This window comes from Dryobates pubescens, chromosome 17, assembly GCF_014839835.1.
Source record: "Dryobates pubescens isolate bDryPub1 chromosome 17, bDryPub1.pri, whole genome shotgun sequence".
NCBI lineage: Eukaryota > Metazoa > Chordata > Aves > Piciformes > Picidae > Dryobates > Dryobates pubescens.
The window spans coordinates 13,637,565-13,656,714 of record NC_071628.1 but is presented as its reverse complement, the minus strand read 5'-3'; the positions used below and the strand labels follow the sequence as shown (position 1 = coordinate 13,656,714).

General features: G+C 41.4%; 1 protein-coding gene across 3 annotated transcripts in view; it reads right to left on the bottom strand.

The window, feature by feature from the left end:
- DMXL2 (Dmx like 2) overlaps positions 1 to 11,826 on the bottom strand; it is a 55,812-nt gene extending 43,986 nt beyond the window's left edge. For all 3 annotated transcript variants that reach the window (XM_054169050.1, XM_054169049.1, XM_054169051.1), the window contains exons 1-2: positions 11,660 to 11,826; positions 482 to 607 (exon numbers count right to left, since the gene is read on the bottom strand). In XM_054169050.1, the coding sequence (XP_054025025.1) occupies positions 482 to 607; positions 11,660 to 11,746 (213 nt within the window). In that variant the 5' untranslated portion in view covers positions 11,747 to 11,826. The remainder of the gene's footprint in view (positions 1 to 481; positions 608 to 11,659) is intronic.
- Positions 11,827 to 19,150: the final 7,324 nt, after the last annotated feature.

The following is a 19,150-nucleotide window of genomic DNA, read 5'->3' as shown; positions in this document are numbered from 1 at the left end:
AAAAATACAGTATTTCTAATTCATTGATTTGCAGGAGATGCAAACACACACATGCATGTATGTATATGTATACAGGAATAGTTTATCCATGTCTTCTTTAGTTAGATGAAAGTATACAATAATGAAGACAATCATTTTAGTACCATTCAATTTCTGATACTGTACTGTAACTAACACTTATTTCCACATTTTGTAAGACCTGTTATTGCAGGTCCCTGAAAGGATAAAAAACATTGTTACAAGATGCCTCCTGCTTCCCCTGCCCACACCCACCTCGCCAAAAATAAATAAACAAATGAACTAGTAAACAATTCTCTGAGTAACTCAAGCGATGTTACTCAGTTACAGATCAGTAAACTCAGATCTTTTTCATGCAATTAACTCACTGATACTATTAACCTGTTATGCTGTCATTTAACTATTTTGTTTAGAGTATTCATCTTAAGAAAAATAAACCTATTAGAAGGTATAAAATCCTTACCCTGCCTTGTTGTTGGGAGCACTCCACACAACTGACCTGGATGTTTCCATGTTTAGCACCAGGAATAATTTGCACACATTCAAAGTCATTTGCCAGAATAACAATGTCACAACCAGAGCCATATGCCTGAAATATTTTTTTGAAGAAATACAATTACACATTTATTTTATAAATGAACTGAACACATACTAGATAACTTACAGTTTTGAGAGAGCTGTGAAAGTCTCCTTTGAAACACGATGTTAGCATATAGTGGGTTTATTCCTCAGCAATTCAGTAGCACCAGCAGAATAAGCAACAAGTGAAAACAATGTAGCAAATCAGACTTTACATCTTCCCAGGGTTTAAATCACAGCATGTGGGAACAGTAAAAAAACACGAAAACAAACCACAATGCAGCAACCAAACAACACCTAAACTTCTTCCAGAAGTTCAGCTCTGTTTACTTGCACTTTTGTTTTGTGGAGCTTTTGTAGATTTTACTCGGGGTTATTTTGTTTGTTTGTTTTGTTTTCTCCCCCACAGCTCTTGTTGCCTTTTACAGCAAGGCAGCCTATAGTTTACTATTCAGGTGCACTTAGTGAATTTGCACAATTATATGTGGTGTGCACCTCTGATTTTTGGGTTTTTTTGGCCTTTTATTTAAAGAAAAAAGAAAATGTTAAGTGACTTCTACAGGAATCCAATTTCTGGACTTTTCTAAGCTTTAAGAAGTGCACATTACTGTAAGATTGTGCAACAACAAAGATTTTTCTTGGATATATTGTATCTGGTGCAATACACACAATGGTAAATAACTTATGAACAAATTATAGAACAATGCTAGCTTGCAGCACTTTTTATTGGCACGACAAACACACGTTTGCCAACCTTTCACACACCTGCTCTAGTGTCACAGGATATTCTGAAAAATGTAATCACTCCAGATGATCTGTTCCACTGAACTCCTGCATTCAGGCATCAATTTACCAATTAGTCCTTTAAAAGTAAACAGCTACAGCTAGAAATCTCTTTCCTGAAAATAAGTTCCCCACTGATTCCAAGGCAGTAGGCAGACATTTTACAAGAGCTGAATTAAGCAGAGTGCAGGTACTCAACAGTCAATTTCAGATGATGTGAAATTACTTTGGCATTTATCCCCTGCTCCTTTCACAATAATTTCCAAATTACTGTGTACTAGCCCTCTCCTTTAAACTCAATCAGTTTAAAGACTGTCCATATTATATTTGAGATGTGTATGAGAAGTTGTGAGGTTTCTATAGATTTAGAGGGTCAATGCCCATTGATAGGCACACTAAGACAATGGTGCAAGACAACCACTGGAAATACATGGGACAATTTAGGTCTCATGACCTATGTCTACTTTTTATCCTCCTGGGAAGGAGTAACATGTGAGAAAGTCTGAAGAAAAAGGCTTAATTTAGTGCTAAAACCAAGAATGAAATAGAAATGCAAACATCAAAGCAGAAACTCAGGCCTCAGAAATTAGCACACAATACAACTGTATCCACAAAAATGAAAACAGCATACAAGACACAGATTGTGTAAGGTCATCTCAAAAATAAAATGAAGCAGTTTTGTCTGAGTCCTCAAGCCCACAACCCCTGCTCTGCAAAACTCTGAGGAACTGATACTGGTTATTCACAATGTAAGCAAGGGTGAACTCCCAACTGCTAAATGCTTGTTAGAGGGAGATTATCTATGTGACAGAACATCCTAGCTCCTTAATGACTACGCTATGCAATTATTAGACCCATTCTGGAATGCAGTAAGTTATTATTAAAATGGAATTGAATTATTTGCAGGAAGTAAGAAAAAGACAAGGTTCTGAGATAAGTTCTGCCATTGAACAGAAAGTCCTTTTCTTTTGTTGTTTTCCATCTTTTTATAACAGAACATTGCAAAACAAACTCCACCAGTACTGTGGAATGTTGGACAGGACAGCAACTGTTCACAAGTAGGAAGAGACCAGGATATGAATGCCCATATGTGGGTAGAAAAATAAAAGTAAGTTTGTGTTTAAGTAATTTGTTCATAATTCTAATATTCACAAGCAATTGTTATTCACTTCCAAGGGGAAGCAATTAAAACAGCAAAGAACTGAAAGGTACCTTTTCAACAGTCTGCCTCACAACTACTAATGCAATCCTACTAAAAGACATGATTTATACTTGAGTATGTCTGTTGACTCTGTGAGGCAAAATAATGCATTAGCTTTCTTTTAAAATGCTTTATTTTCTTTTATCTCTTGTCCCCTATCCACATCTATTATAGCAGTAAAGCAGTATTTTTCTGGCTAATTTCACTATTTAGCATATTTTTACAGTTAAGTGAAAACATGGCTATGAATTAAAAGGGTGCTTTAGAGTAAAAAAAAAAAAAAAGGGGTTTCTTGAAGAGTCATCAAAATATAGAGATCCCTTTTCTAAGTGAAACCTTATTACTGTCACTCTCATCCCTCCTACTCTTTGCCTGTGTTTTCACTGCACCAACAAGTGACTCAGCATACCTAAGAGCCCTACACCAACAGAGGATCTAGCTCATTAAAGCTCATTCTCAGTTGGAAGAGGTTCCCAGCCTTCAGCTCTAGGCTCTATAAGCAAGTGCTGCCTCAGTTCTTTGGTCATTTGCTGTGTAGATATTTATTCTGAGAATGTCTCTCATTTCTTGAAAGTAAATTAAAGTATATTTGCCTTAAATCTTGTATTTAAGGATATTTATTATAATTCCACCTTTAAGAAAAGGTTGTCCCCTCATTTTAAAACAAGTGTTCACTTTTTCACATTTATAGTTTCCAAATTTCTCTAAACAGAAAAGGTCAATATCCTTCTCTGTACTGAAAGAGATTTGCACATTGCACATTATATGCCTAAGTACAAAATTTCCATTTGATTACTTTTATGAGGCTTTTATAATATACTCAATATATTAACATATTTATACTTGAACAGAACACATTTCTATTAAATTCTCTTTTCGTTTTGTCCTTTCACTCCTTAAGCTGCTAACACAGTAGAAGCACCCTATGTCAGCAAAGAACAGGGAAGTGTCATAATATTTAATATAGGAGCTCCTTCTTAAGGATTCAGCTGGCATCATCTTCAGGAAGATCATTCATGCCACCACAGGCCTCAATAATAATGCCAGAATAACAGTGGCCACAGAGTAACAATCTCTGTATTTCTATATGCAGCTCTGCTTAATCTAGTGGCTGAACTGAAGAGAGAAGTTGCTAGACTTAGGACTGTAAGGGAATGTGAAAGGGAGTTGGATTTGAGGAACCAAGCTCTGCAGACTTCCCTAGCAGAGGGAGGTGACCCAAGAAGCAGCAGGAAATGGATTCAGGTCCCTGTTTGGAGGGGCAAGAGAAAACCCCCACAGCTCCCCTCACCTTCCCAGCTGCCCTTGCAAAACAAGTATGGGGCACTGGAAGTTGAGGGTTAGGTGACTGAGAAGGAAACAGCCCTTAAAAACAAAGGGGTCCAGGAGGGCTGGACCTACTTCAAGAAAGAAATCTTGAAGGCGCAGGAATAGGCTGGTATCATCTTTGGAAGGAAGGAGAGGCAACCCATGAAATGTTTAAGGATGTTGCTAGGTCATGTAGGAAAAAAATTAGAGAGGCAAAAGCCCATTTAGAGCTTAGACTGGCCACTGCTGTGAAGGGCAACAAAAAATGCTTTTATGAATGGCAAAAGGAGGGGCAAGGACGACCTCCACTCCTTAGTGGACATGGAAGGGAATATTGTAACTAAAGATGAGGAAAAGGCAGAGGTACCTAACACCTTCTTTGCCTCAATTTTTAATAGCAAGACAGGTTGTCTTCCAGACAACTGGCCTCCTGAGCTGGCAGATGGAGTCAGGGAGCAGTATAGTTCCCCTGTAATCCAGGAGGAAGCAGTTAGAGACCCGCTCAGCCACTTGGATCCCCACGAGTCCATGTGACCGGATGGGATCCATCCCAGGGTGCTGAGAGAGCTGGCAGATGTGCTGGCCAAGCCACTCTCCATTATTTACCACCAGTCCTGGCTCACCAGAGAGGTCCCAGATGACTGGAAGCTGCCAACGTGATGCCCATCCACAAGAAGGGCCAGAAGGAGGAGCCAGGGAATTACAGGCTTGTCAGCCTGACCTCAGTGCCAGGCAAGACTATGGAACAGGTCATCTTGAGTGCAATCACACAGCACTTACAGGATTGCCAAGGGATCAGGCCCAGCCAGCATGGACTTAGGAAAGGCAGGTCCTGCTTCACCAACCTGATCTCCTCTTATGATCAGGTGACCTGCCTGGTGGATGTGGGGAAGGCTGTGGATGTAGTCTACCTGGCCTTCAGCAAGACCTTTGACACCATCCCCCATAGCAAACTCCTGGCCAAGCTGTCAGCTTGTGGCTTGGACAGCAGCACTCTGCACTGGGTTAGAAACTGGCTAGAGGGCCAAATCCAGAGAGTGATGGTGAATGGTGCCACATCCAGCTCGAGGCCAGTCACTAGTGTCCCCCAGGGATCAGTGCTGGGCCCAATCCTGTTCAGTATCTTTATTGATGATCTGGACATGAGGGGATTGAGTCCATCATCAGTAAGTTTGCAGATGACACCAAGCTGGGGGCAGGAGTTGATCTGTTAGAGGGTAGGAGGGCTCTGCAGATGGACCTTGACAGGCTGGACAGATGGGCAGAATCCAAAGGCATGAGATTTAACACATCTATGTGCTGGGTTCTACACACTGGCCACAACAACCCCATGCAGTGCTACAGGCTGGGGTCAGGGTGGCTGGAGTGCAGCCAGGCAGAAAAGAACCTGGGGGTACTGGTTGACAGCAGGCTGAACATGAGCCAGCAGTGTGCCCAGGTGGCCAAGAAGGCCAATGGCATCCTGGCCTGTATCAGGAATAGTGTGGCCAGCAGGAGCAGGGAAGTCATTCTGCCCCTGTACTGGAGGACTGTGTCCAGTTCTGGGCCCCTCAGTTTAGGAAAGATGTTGAGTTTTTCGAATGTGTCCAGAGGAGGGCAACAAAGCTGGTGAGGGGTTTGGAGCACAAGTCCTATGAGGAGGCTGAGGGACCTGGGGTTGCTTAGCCTGGAGAGGAGGAGGCTCAGGGGAGACCTTATTGCCATATACAACTACCTGAAGGGAGGTTGTAACCAGGTGGGGGTTGGTCTCCTCTCCCAGGCAACCTGTGTCAGAATGAGAGGACACAGTCTCAAGCTGTGCCAAGGGAGGTTTAGGCTGGATGTTAGGAAGAAATTCTTCACAGAAAGTGATTGGCCATCGGAATGGGCTGCCCAGGGAGGTGGTGGAGTCACCATCACTAGAAGTGTTTAAAAAGAGACTGGATGAGGCACTTAGTGCTATGGTTTAGTTGATTAGATGGTGTTGGGTGATAGGTTGGACTCGATGATCTCGAAGGTCTTTTCCAACCTGGTTAATTCTGTATTCTCTATTCTACTCTGATAAAAAGAATGGAAACCTGGTAAACCATGCAAAAAGGAAAGACGGAAAATAAGATGCACAAATACTGTAATGGATGAGAGTAACCCAGAGGTCTTAGATCAACAATTATGAGTAGTCACTGAATGAAACAAATGCAGTATAACCACCCACATGGAATATTTGCCAACCTCCACTTCTAATGTCACTGATAACTCCAAAGAGAAAATTAAATGGAGTTGCAGTGCTGCCAGAATGCAAGGATGACTTGCAGGATCCATAAGCAACTAATAGGCTGTAGTTTGCCAGTGTCTGTTCTGTCAAGATCTGGGACCACTGAAATGAACAATGACAAAGCTCTAATTGAATGCAGGAGTACCAGACATAAGTAGAACATTGTGTCCTATGGTCCATTTTCAGATAATAGGGAAGCAACACGTGCATCTACCTTTCTCAGCTGCCCATGTTTTTTGGTTCGGTTCTCTAATGTTGAACACTGAAACTAAGAGACAGGTAAAATTTAGTCCTTCACATTCTCATCTTGCTTTTTCTTTATATTTTTCTCTGTATAAGGAATGATTCTTCTCCTTCTATAACCTGCAACTCTACCAATTCAGCATAAGCAAAACAGACGCAAAGCGCTCAAGCTCCAGCGTGGACTGCTGAGGCATTGCAAGGTAGTAAATAATGTGGAAGAAACAGAATCAGCCCATAGTGATACTACAGTTAAAAAAAAAAGTTCATAGATATCCAAAATTACAAAATTTAATTAAAATATGCATTAAAATCTCAGTCAAAGCCTGTCTTTGCCATATATATATAGTATAACATTTATCCCTAAGTTTCTGACTAGGGATAGTAAACACACAAGATGCAGAAATTCCTCTACCTTCCTCTTAGCAATTAAGACACCTGAACTCTGAAACGTTTCCCAAGTCTCCTCAATGGACACAACATTTACACTTCTCCTCTACCCCAGCTAAGTTCTAGTAGAATTACTCACACTGAATGCAAAATAAGGTGTTGGGTGACAGCTTGGACTTGATGATCTCTGAGGTCTTTTTCAACCTTATTGATTCTATGATTCTATAGCCAATAAAAATCTACCCAACCCACTGCTGGCCTGTAGAACAGGCTTTCCTAAACTGGCATTTGAGACAAGTTCATGGTTAAACACTTTACAATATGTTTACACACACCCCTTCAGAAGCATCTGTAATCCAGTTCACAGTGGAGAACATGTAGATGTATGTAAGTAAATAAGTCATAATAAATCACTGAGAGTAATTTGCAGATAAGGGGTTTAATATGTAATTTTTCAAGAGGGATGAAGTAGAGGAGAATCCTACGCAGCAGAGAAAACCCATTCTCAGTTGCTGTGCCTTCTGAATACAATGCTGTAAATGAAGACTTTGCTGGTCTTACTGAAGTAAAAATGTTTACATGGATGTGGGAGCCTTTCATCTGCAACAGCTTCTGAAATTCATTGCACACAGTTCCAGGCCAAGAGTCAGTACTGCCTTGGAAGACATCAAGAAGCTTGTCCTTTTCAACTATGACTTTTTCCCCACCCCTATCAGAAAAGTTCTTGTGCACATATACCCCTAAAATCAGGTATTCTGATTTTTTTCAGTAATGATGTTTAGAGTTCTGCATTTTATGCATTTTGTGCTGCTTCTGTTGTGGTTTAACCCCAGCCAGTAACTAAGCATCACACAGCCCCAGTGGGATGGGAAGGAGAGTCAGATTGAAAAAAATAAAACTCTTGTGTTGACTAAGAGTAGCTGAACTACAATTGAATATATTAATAATAATAATGAAAAGGAATGTAACAAAAAGATAAATAAATCTCAAGAAAAGACAAGTGATACACAGTGCAATTGCTCACCACCCACTGACTTGATGCCTGAGCTGCAGTTGGCCCCTCCCAGCCAACTCCCACCTGTTCATATACTGGGCATGATGTCCTGCAGTAGGGAATATCCCTTTGGATAGTTCAGGTCAGCTATCCTGGTCCTGCTCCTTCCCAGCTTCTTATACACCCACTCACTGGCAGAGCCATGGGAAATTGAAAAGTCCTTGACTTAGGATAAGTACTACTTAGCAACAACTAAAATATTATTCTCACACTAAATCCAAAATGCAGCACTGCACCAGCTATCCAAGCCTAAACCAGGACAACCTTTGACAAGATGTAAATATTCATTACCTTTTGTTTGTGGGACATTAGCCAGAGATTAGAATTTTTGTCTAGTCTTTAAGTAGTTGACAAAACTATGGAGATTTTTTTTTTTTTTTAAGCCTAGGCTGACCTTAGATACAGCTACATTCTGTTCAGTTTCAGGGGAAAAAAATCCCCAACCCTGAGACTGGACAAAGGGCAGAGGTCATGTGAACAGAATGTGAACAGCTTATCTTCTTTATTTGAAACCACCTTACTCCACAGAAAGGTTGGTAACATACATCCCATTCAAAGTTAGGGTCAGTGGCTGAAATTGGCTCAGAGTAAACGGGCTGCTTAACAAAAGCTAAGTGAAATCAACAGTGGTATGAAAAATGCAGTTTACTACCTTTAAAAACTTCTTAGCTCCCATTAAGGCTATAATGGTCAACTAACAACTCTTCTGTCTAGGCAGGGTGTGTGCTGTATCACTCTTCTGCCTAAGGCTCAACTGTGGCTTTCTGTAAGCTCATGTGCAAAACATGGTTAACAGTATTTGCTGAAACGAGAACAGGAAGCAACAACAAGTTGAACAGTGCGTATAATTATTACTAGAAATCACTAATCCCAGATTTCTGTCATTTAGTACTTAAACCATTTGCTTATGCAGTGTCCTTTAGGGACCTCAATAAAAGGGAGGCTGAAGACTGCATTATGAAGCCATTTTGTTTCATATCACCCTTCAAACAGAATTTTCCTGTTTATCACCACTCTAGGAGACTGGGCGCAATACAGCTACAACACAGACAAACCAGTTTGTTAACAAAACATCTCTGTGCTTCATCCCCAATTTGAGAAATGCCAGACATATGTCAGGACTGCTGCAGGCAGATGTGGGAGCACAGGGAGGAAAGAACACTATATGCACTTCAGATAATGGACTGACAAAAACTTTGTAGCCAACCTGCAGCAATGGTCTGTTATTTGCATTTGTTTCGCTTTATGGAGTCACTGATACTTGGTTTTTTAGCAGGAAAATAAAACATTATTGGCAAAATTATTTCCCTTTTTTATTCTCAGGGTAACACAACGAGTTTCATCATACCTTTAAAAAAGTGGAGACAGAATACGTTATCATCTTAGCTTTAGCTACACTGACTTGGAAATTAACAGTTTACCTTTGTCCCCAGCAAGGATTCATGTAAACAAACCAAGAGCAAACCACAGAGGAAAGAAAGGATGAAGAAGAACCTTAGAATTGCAGTGTCCCTAATCAGGAATGTGTTCCTTCTCTTAGAATACTAAGATTGCTGGAGTTAGACCTCTAAAGCAAGTTCATCTTAAGAGGACATTTCTCCTCAGAAGGAAAAAAGGAAATAGCTCCAAAATTATTAACTAGTAAATACATACACATTATTCCACTACTAAGTAAAGTAACTTAAACATCAGTGATTCATTTCTGCACACAAAAATGCTGTATTTTCAAGTCCCTGTGATGAATCAGTTGTAGCACTTTGGAACCCGTTCTCACACATTTTAAATGAATGCCCCAACATCAACCAAAATACAAACAAACACATGTGCACGCAAACAATAGCTCCTTTGCCACAGCCCAACTTCATATGGATTCATTTGGTACATACAGCACATACTGTGCAGACAGACCTCCACTAACCTCTTGCCTTCTACTGCCCTGCTTCTGTGGTGTTTCTAGAGGCTGACAAGTCTTAAGAGCATATTTACAGAGCCAGGCTCTGTCACCAACACAGATGAACTCTTGCTTGAACTGCAAATCCTGCTTCAGGATCTCGGTAATCATTTGGGGAGGGTCAATACAGTGTTACTGATGCTGACCAATAATTTAAGGTTAGGCACTAAGTGGCACCCACAGTGGATGGTAGATTATGATGCTACTGAGAGTACACAGGTAACTAATTTTGCAAGAATCTGGATATAAGACCCTGAACCTGCAAGCAGATGTTTTTAACTGTACAGTTTACTGTAGGATCAAGGCCTAGACCAGCAGAATATAACAAATACAGAGAAAGGAGAAAAAGGGAAGAGGAAACTTGTACCTGTGGAAGACCAGAAGATACATTTATTGAAACGTAATTATCCCCTTAGTTCCCGCTGTACTGTATAATAAAAAATTTGATGCAGTAGCCAGAGAAGAGAGTGAGGTCTGTTACCTACAGTTTCATCATTCATGTGCTACCAAATGATTCTGTATGTTTTTGTAAAACATTACATTTGTTCTTGGAAAATTACTGTGTGAACCATAATATCGTACTCATTTTTTATGTTATCAAAACTATTACGAGAATTAACAGAAAGTTATCTTTCATAATACCAGCTGACTGACTTTTTAAATTGTCACAGTAAAAAGAAACACATTACCATATGAATAAGAGTGAGTTCTTATATAAATACCAAAAGTAACAGAGATCCCTTTAATAGCAGTATGGCTGCATAGCAGCCGAACACAGAAAATGAAGACACGCACGGTACCTTTTCTTTCTTAAGACTTTCAAGCATTCATTACTGAAATCAGACATCTGTGACAATCTACAGAAAGCTTTAGATTACTTTAAATTTAGTTTGGTAAGTCTGTTGACAGTTATCTTGGGCTAAAAATTATGCTTTGTACCATTTAGCTTGGAATTAGTTTGTGCCTATGATATAATCTTGTAAATATTAATACAAAAACCTACTGAAACAATTTATTCCCAAATAATAACATACTAATTAGCTGGTAGTATGTAAAACACTGCAGAAGGTGATCACTCAAAATTAGAGAAGCATTTTCATAAGCTAAAAAAGTGGGAATTGACATTAAGCAAAAATAGCCTATGGATGATAAACAGATTTTATTATATAAACTACTAACTCCTGAAATTTACTTAGTGTGTCACTTTCTTTTCTCTTTCAGTTTAAGATGTGCATGTAACTAAATTGTGTATTTACTAATCACAGCAGCTGATGCCAAACGTTCATCAAAAGTGCAACAGACTATCTGCTCTTTGCAGAAAGACCATGAACCCCCCCAACCCGAAAACAAACAAACAAAAAACAGCCAGCAAAATCTGGGGATGCACAGCGGGGTCGTCCCTGGCTGCCTGCTGGAATTTAGAGGATCCAGGGAGCACTCGCCAGGAGAAACGGGTACAGACACGGAGACCAGCCTCCTTCTGCAGCTGTATCCCGGGAAAAGCGAGGAGCCAGAGTCCTTCTGGAGGGCGTCTCAGACGGCGACACTCCGCGGCGGGTCACGCGGGTCTTCCCACGACCCTTGCTGCCCGGGAGCAGTCCGGTGTCGCGGAGGAGCGCTCCCACCATACCGCACCCATAAACATGCCGGCTTTCAACCGCCCGCCTGCCCCACGCCACCCCGAGGCCCTCGCAACCCCGGCCTCGACCACCCCGATATATCAGCCCACAAACCCCCCTATTCGTACCCCCTCCTCCCCCCGTCCCGACAGGTTAATCTCCTCCAGCCCCTCCCACCGCTCTCTTCGGGCCTACAAAATGCCTTCCCCTTTCCCCCCCCCCCCCCCCCCGCCGGCCGTATCTCCTCTCGCATCGCCAGTATTACCGTAAAGGGGATGTCCTCAACGCTGCCCACCGAATAACAATTGTCCCCGGGGTTAACGGCGCCGGTGAGCACCTGGTGGAGATGCATCGCGTCTCTTTCCCCCGCCCCCGCCGCGCCGCTCTCCTAGGGACGGCAGCGCCGCTGCCGCCGGCGACGAGCGCTCGGAAACCCGGATGCCTCCGCGCTCCCGTACGCCTCGCGGGGCCGAGGCCCTGCTCGCTGCCGGGAGCGAGCGAGCGCGCGCGCCAGGGCTGGCAGGAGGCAGAGGTGGCGCGCGCGTGCCCGCCGCGCAGCGCCTGAGTCAGTCGGGGAGGGCCGTTGAGCGCGTGCGTGTGAAGCCGTTAAAGGTCGCGCGGGGAGGGCGGGGGGCGCTAGCCGCCGGCTCCCTGGGACGGGCGAGGAGCGAGAGGGCTGGAAAAGCGCTGGGTGTAACTGAGGGGAGGGAGGTGCGGCTGAGGTGCGCAACGCGGCGCGCTTGGCTGGCGCCTCGAGGTGAGACGCTGGCATGGCGCCTCACAGGGGCGGGAGGGAGGAGAAAGAGCATCTGGGAGGGCTTTATCCACCGCCGCAGCGTTCCGACCGGGAGGCGGGTTGGGGAGGTGTCTTCCCCGAATCGTGTGCCGAGAGGGAAGTGTCTCCCGGCAGAGCAGAGGAGAGGCTGGGCAGCGCCTCGCTGGCTGGCAGTCCGCAAGTGCACAGCGCGTCGTCAGGGGGTGTGCTGCCAGTCTCGCACTTCGGCGTTTTATTAGTTGCATACAGTGCTTCGGATTATTTTCATCCTCACGTTTGGTCATATCTTGGAGAGCTTATGAAGCTCTTGGGAATCAGTGAGAATCGCCCCTGCTGCCTGCAGCGGCAGCCTCCCGGCAGCTGCTGAGCGGCGCGCTGACTGTGCAGCGCGTCGACTGTGCAGCGCGTCGTTGAGTCTTCCCCCCCCTACAGAGTTTAGCTTTCCTGCCGTAAGATTCGGCCTTCTTCACACTTCTGAGACAGAAAATGACAGGTATATTTAAAGGCTTTTGTTTTCAGCAGCGTTTGGCAGTTACTACAAATAAAGCGGCAAAAGCCATGTCAATTTTGTGAGGTCACATAATACGCATAAAATGCACCGAAGCATCGTAGAGAAGGCAATACCCCACCTCCTCGTGTTGCTCTTTAAGTAGTGGCAATTTGCTTACCAGTCTCTCCTACGCGGGTATTTACAAGGACCCTGAACCAGTCTCTTTCTCACTGACTCAGAGCACGGACTCAGAGCACGGGCTCGACTGACTTGAAACCTCGGCTAAGATGGAAGATTTAAAGGAAAGCGTTTTCTTTTTAGGTGTAGTAAAGCTTGTGATGGCAAAAAATCAGAGTACCTGCAGTATCAGTTCGGTCTTCCTGAGAAGTATGTGATGAGGGCCAGCTTTGGGGTTTCAGCTCAGTCTTCTATTACCTAATCAGACTAAGTATCGTGCCTGGTAACTCTTGGGCATGCCAACTAGAGAAAGACTTTCATCTTATCGCTTGGGTTGGTGAGAAGCTTCTCACAGTGTTTGGCTTGTGTTGCACTCTTAATTCCACTGAAGCCTTGCTGTGGGTCAGAGAATGTATGCTATTCAGAAGCTGGTAAAGTTCCTCTTTAAAGTCAAAATAATGCAACATTATCAGATGAATAATGAAATACTCTATTTGTGGCTAGTTCAGGTGTACAGCTGTGGGCAAGAATCATTCTTATTCTGCGTAGAAAGCCTTCACATTCTTCCTGCAAACATGTATTTTCACCTGAGTTTTGCTGACATCTTATTTACTTTCATTGATTCTTCCTTACTAGTGACTTCAATGTCTCAAATTTCAGTAGTTTTCAGTGCATTTAACCATGATTTCTATCTATGATTGCTATGCTCAAGAACATGCATCAATCTCTCATATATATAAATTTAAATACAATGTAAGAGACATCCATTCTCTTCTTTCTTATCGCTTTCAATCCTCCACTTTCTTATTGCTTTGGTAAATTACTTCCATTTTGATGCTGAGAAGTATCTGCAGTTCTTCTGCTGGAGTCTGTTCGCCCAGGAATTCCCTGCTTTGTCTTGAAGCTAATTGGAATTGTGGGAGGAATAATTCTATTACCTAAGGACAGTGGCTGCTGTATGGAGCCAAAAGTCTATTTAATGTATGCTAATAAGCTGCAGTTGGAGCTACCTAAGGTGGAAGTTTTAAAATGTGTTAGGGAAATTGATGATACTTTGCTTTTGGCTCATTTAGCAGCATGGATTATGTGACCTCTCAAGACCTTGTCTGCATCTTGAATAAAGATAACTGCTGGTTTGCCTTTTGCTTCTCCAACTACGGGAAAAGTAGAAAAAAAACCAAAAAACAAAAAAAATCTATCAGTATTCAAAGGTTGAGATGCTTTTTTTCTGCTACTTTCACAAACAGAGGGAGGCAAAGGAAAGACATCCAAATTTAGAAAACAGACACTGAACTACACAGATTCTATGGAGAAATAACTTGGTTCTATTTGCTGTAGGAAGAAGTGTTTTCACTTGGCATAAGAAGGTGGTATATAAAATAATTAGGAGGAAAGCCAATGGTTTGATATAGAAACCATGATTAATATTAATTTCCGCCCCCCCCCCCCCCCCCAGCTTTGCTTAGGGGTAAAAGAGGATAATTTTGTGCTTTTGGCAAAAGCTGGTGTGGTTTTTTTTGGAAAGGGAGAAATCCTAAAGCTTGTGCAAAAGAAATATGCTGTACACAGTCCTGGGAAAGAAAGCAAAACTCATATATGAGTCATCAGGCAAGATAAATGCCTTTGCTGAGCTGCTTTTTATTTCAAAGGTGAAATGCTGCACTCCAGCCATGGATTTTGAAGCCTAAAGAACATGCCCTGTTTTAACCACTCTGAGTTTTATCTGATTCTGAAGGCTTTTACCTTTCTGTAAGAAACAGAGACCTTCTCCATTCCATGAAAGCACACTGCTTTTATGACTTATGAATATTTTCCTCATGATCCATGATGGTTGCCTCAGATCTTCCCTCGGTTCTTGAATACATTGTATTCGTCCCTGAAGAAAAGCATTCAGCCGTGAAGGATGACTACTTCGGTACTCCTGAAAAGACCTTGCTGCAGTGCGGTTTTTGTGAAATCGTTTTTAAAATATCATATTCATGGCCGTCTTGCTTCCTGGGAAGTATCTAACTGCTGGGTAGTGCATGGATGTCTAACCATTTCCCCTTACTGGATCACAGAATTGCAGAATGGTGAGAGTTGTAAGAGATTCAAACTAGTCCAAATCATCTGCAGGGTCACCTAGAGCAGGTTGCACAGGAATGCATCCAGGTGGGTTTTGAAAGTTTGCATAGAAGGAAACTCCACAGTCGCTCTGGGCAGCCTGCTCCACTTCTCTAGCACCCTCAAATAAGATACATTCTAAGTCATATGCTGTAGCAAAGATTTTTAACTCTGCGTTTCTTGAAGGATGATATTTCTGTTCTTAAGAAGGTAATAAGAGGTGTTGCATGGTGTTAACTATAGAACAGACTCATATCCAGGAGCTGAAGGATACCAGAAGAAGATTCCTGTTATGATCTTCTGATGACTGTTTTCAGGCACAGACCAGATACTCAACAACAACCATTTTATAAGCACCCCAGAAACAATTTTGCAGTGAAAGCTGACATACTTTATTTAAAAGCCCTTCTGGGGAGCTTAAGCCAAAATACTTTTGGCTGACATTTGAAAAGCTTGTCATTGGTTTAGGTTTGTGTTGCTTTCTTGGTAGCTCTTGTACTGCGTATTTCTTCAGCTTCAAGGTGCCTTGTCACAATGAATCCTAACTTTGTAAGAGAGCTCTTATTTTTCTAATAAGAAAAAAGAATCTATAAGGGAGTCATCTTTCTCATGCATTATTTTAATTTTGCTTTTTGTGTGGTACCCTTCTTGGATTTTATTGGTATTTATGTAGACTACTTTGAAAATAATGTTACATGCTATCTCATTTTGCCTAATTTACTTTCTCCAGGTAACTGAATGTATCTGAAACCAATGTACTCCTAAGACTCACTGGATTTTGGTAAGACCTTAACTACCTTAAGCCTATTATAGTAGTATCAGTCCTTCGAAAGACTTGTAGTGTGGGTTCGCAAGTTACGAGCAAAAGCAGCCAAGCTTGTAACATTATAGCTGTCACTTTTGTTTCCTTTTAACTGCAGGTGGAAATGAAGTCTGTGCTCATTGATGGATTTAGCTGCTGAAAGGCACTATGAGCCTCTTATTTCCTTGTGTCTGCAGTTTTAAAAAACAATAAACACTGGCTTTCAATTTAAAGGCATATTTCCATTGGGTGAGGGTGAAGAGTGGAAACAGTATCCACACTTGAATTCTTATTCTTGATATCCGTAGCAGAGTTTCTGAAGAACACATGAGTAATGTATTGTGTAGAGCACCGAACTTGGTCTTTCAGGCTGCTCTCTGGAACATCTTGCTAGTTCCTTGACTATACAGTGAATATGTTGTGAAAAGCTGAGTAAAATAAGACTGAATTTGTGCCTTGTGAAGCATGTTGTCACAGTTCAGTGAAATTAATGTATTGTGTGCCAACTGCTGGGGCTTAATTTGGTTTGTTAACTTTTTGAGGATCTAATCATTAACTTCTAAATACTCATGTCTGTAGCATAAACTTCATGACCTTGTTGACCCTTGAGCTGAACCATTTCTAATTACCCAATGGAATTTTCTTGTGTTGAGAATAACAGTGCAAGGCATCTGTCTGGGCTGTGGCTTAGGCAGTACAAATCTGTTGATTATGGGTAGTTTTGGGACCGCAAGTATTCAATTTGCTTTATGCATTTCTAGTGAACTTGTCAGAATAGATATAAACAATCTGAAGTAAAATAGCTATCAATATTCCTTCTTACTAATATAACTCTGAGACATCTCTCACCAGTTCTCATCTCTCTTAGTGAGGAAATTTGTTTTTAAAATTTGAGTGAAGTTCTCAAGTCTAATTGACTTAAAAAAGCTGGGGATGTAGAACAGAGCACATACTTAGTACTAACTGAAGCTCTATGAGAGTCTTAGTCTTCCCTCCGTATCACTCAGGTTAAAAGCTGAATATGTGAAATATCCTGTGAACTAGAAAATAAATTTATAAAAACTATATTCATTTTTTTCCCCCCAAATACCTCCACTTTGGCTGCCTTGCAGTCCTAGGACACAAAGAACTAATATGATCCTCCATCTGAAAATGAAATTAATTGGAATTAGTTCTACTGAATATCATTCAGCTGTTTTTTTTTAGCCATTCTTAAACAGTCTCAGCGAAATTAACTCTAGGAGGTTCTGTGAACATTAACACCTATGAGCAGTCTTTCAGCAAAAGTTTTGAGTTACTGGCACTTTTTAAATGAAAGAAGTATGAAATTATAATTGGTAGTGTGTATGTCTCTGAAATTTTCTTTCTCTAAAGAGTCCTTAGGTTCAGTGTCAATTGTGAACTGCTTGATTAGGAGTGGGTCTGACATATTTGCTTGATGGTTGATTCAAGGACTTCTGCCTGATGAATAGGACTTGTAGATGCTATTTCTGTGTAAGTTCTAGTTGTTGAAGTGGCAAGTGGGCAGTTCACTCAGATTTAGAGGTTTACTTGCTCTTTTGACAGTGAACATGTAAGATCTTTAATACATGTTCTCTGGACCTTGTGATCGAAGCTAGCATCTTAACTTATATTGCTTCCGCAGTTTGCTTTTTTGCAAAGTACTAAAAAGCCCCACACTTGAAACCTCCAGATATCCTTTCTCTGCAAGCCCATTTAGTCGTAGGGTATTTTATCTAGAACTGTTGCTATCCTAATTTCTTTTTCAGGAAGGCAAAAGTTTATCATCTTTGCTTGGGGATAGTTATGTGAGCCCTTAACTGCCATGGAGTTCAGCAGAATTTTCTTGCTTGAACATCTGTTCATAATTTGTATCTGTAGAAAAGCCTTTGAAAATTGCTTATAGTAGTACATAGAGCATTATTATTCTAGGTATATGCACTATATATTGGTAAATTACATTCTAGATTTGTGTCTGAGGAGCATATCTCCAGAGCAAAGTGCTATCTATATATGAAGTTGCTAAAAGAATTCATGCATACTGAGAGGTTTCTCAGAGGTAGTGGTAAATTTAAGGATGATGTGGTGTGCGAAACTCTACAGACTTCATAGTTTTGAACTGGTGACTGATTTAGTGGGGTTTGTATTACTCAATAAATAATAAAGTCAGTAATTGTAGATAATGAATTGTCTTCCTTTGAAGACTTTATATGGAACAACTTTCATTACACCTTCTTCCCCAAAAATGTGAGATGTCTGTGCGGGTTTCTCACCGTGAAGATTCTCAATGCAGTTAAGGATTGTTAGTTAAGGATTGTTGATACCTTTGTCAGCATGCTGGTAAAGAATGTGTGGATTTTAGTCCTCAAACTGATCTACGGAACGCTGCAGTATAAAGTGAAATTTGCTTGAGTGTATTATAGCATTGAGCATTTCTCAGATTATTTTGGGATGTGAACTGTGTGTTCTGATCTTGCAGGTAATTCTAAGATTGTAATAAAGATGTATACTTAGGAAAATATCCTCTGGGTTCCAACAGCTGCAAACAGGATATGAGAATTGAACTGAATGCTAGCCATAATTATGCTGTGCAATAAACTGACAGAAAGTGCATTCTGGATAGCCAGCCATATACCTTAAACTGAGTCAAAAGAAAAAATGCAATTTGCACCTAAATAAGTTCATATTTTTTTTTGCCATTGACTTGATTGGTCAGGAGGGTATTTCAGCTTTTCTGCAACTTGTGTATATTTCTTTGTTTTGCTGTGCTTTCTCAGCTGGTGTCCTGCCCCCTGCAGTTCTCTAGTGTTACCTGCCAGATGCACGTGGCAGCTGTTTCCTTGACCCGGCTCAGCTTCGTTTCCGTTTCTTTTGGCTAAATTAGAACGGGTGAAACGGGGTTATCAGCTTTTGCCTGAAAAAAACACAGATGGAAATGTTATTTGTGTAGTCGTTGAAGGAAAGATGAAAAAGCAAGCAGTCATTTGTGTACAATATACGGAAAAATCAGTATTGAGTGCTCTTTACCATTGAGTTGTATGTGCTGAATACCTCTGAGAAGTCAGCAGTGCATGCGTGTGTTCTGAGGGTGTGCACAGGAGTAAATGAGTTAAGTGGTGGTGCTACTTGCCAGCAGCGTGATATGGAAATGCTGCCCACTGCATCACACGTATCTGTTGCCATCTGTTCACAAAGGTTTGCAGCATCAAAAGGAGCAGAAAATGGTATCATTTTCCATATGTTAAATCTTGTGGAAAAACTTGCTTTTGTGTTTTCACTGGATAGTTATTTATTCTGAATTCATATCAAGTCTCTTTATGTTTAATATCTTGAAATGTCTATGGATGTTATACACTTAAGTAAAGGACCCTTGCTTACGTACATAATATTTTCTTCCATATCAGACCAG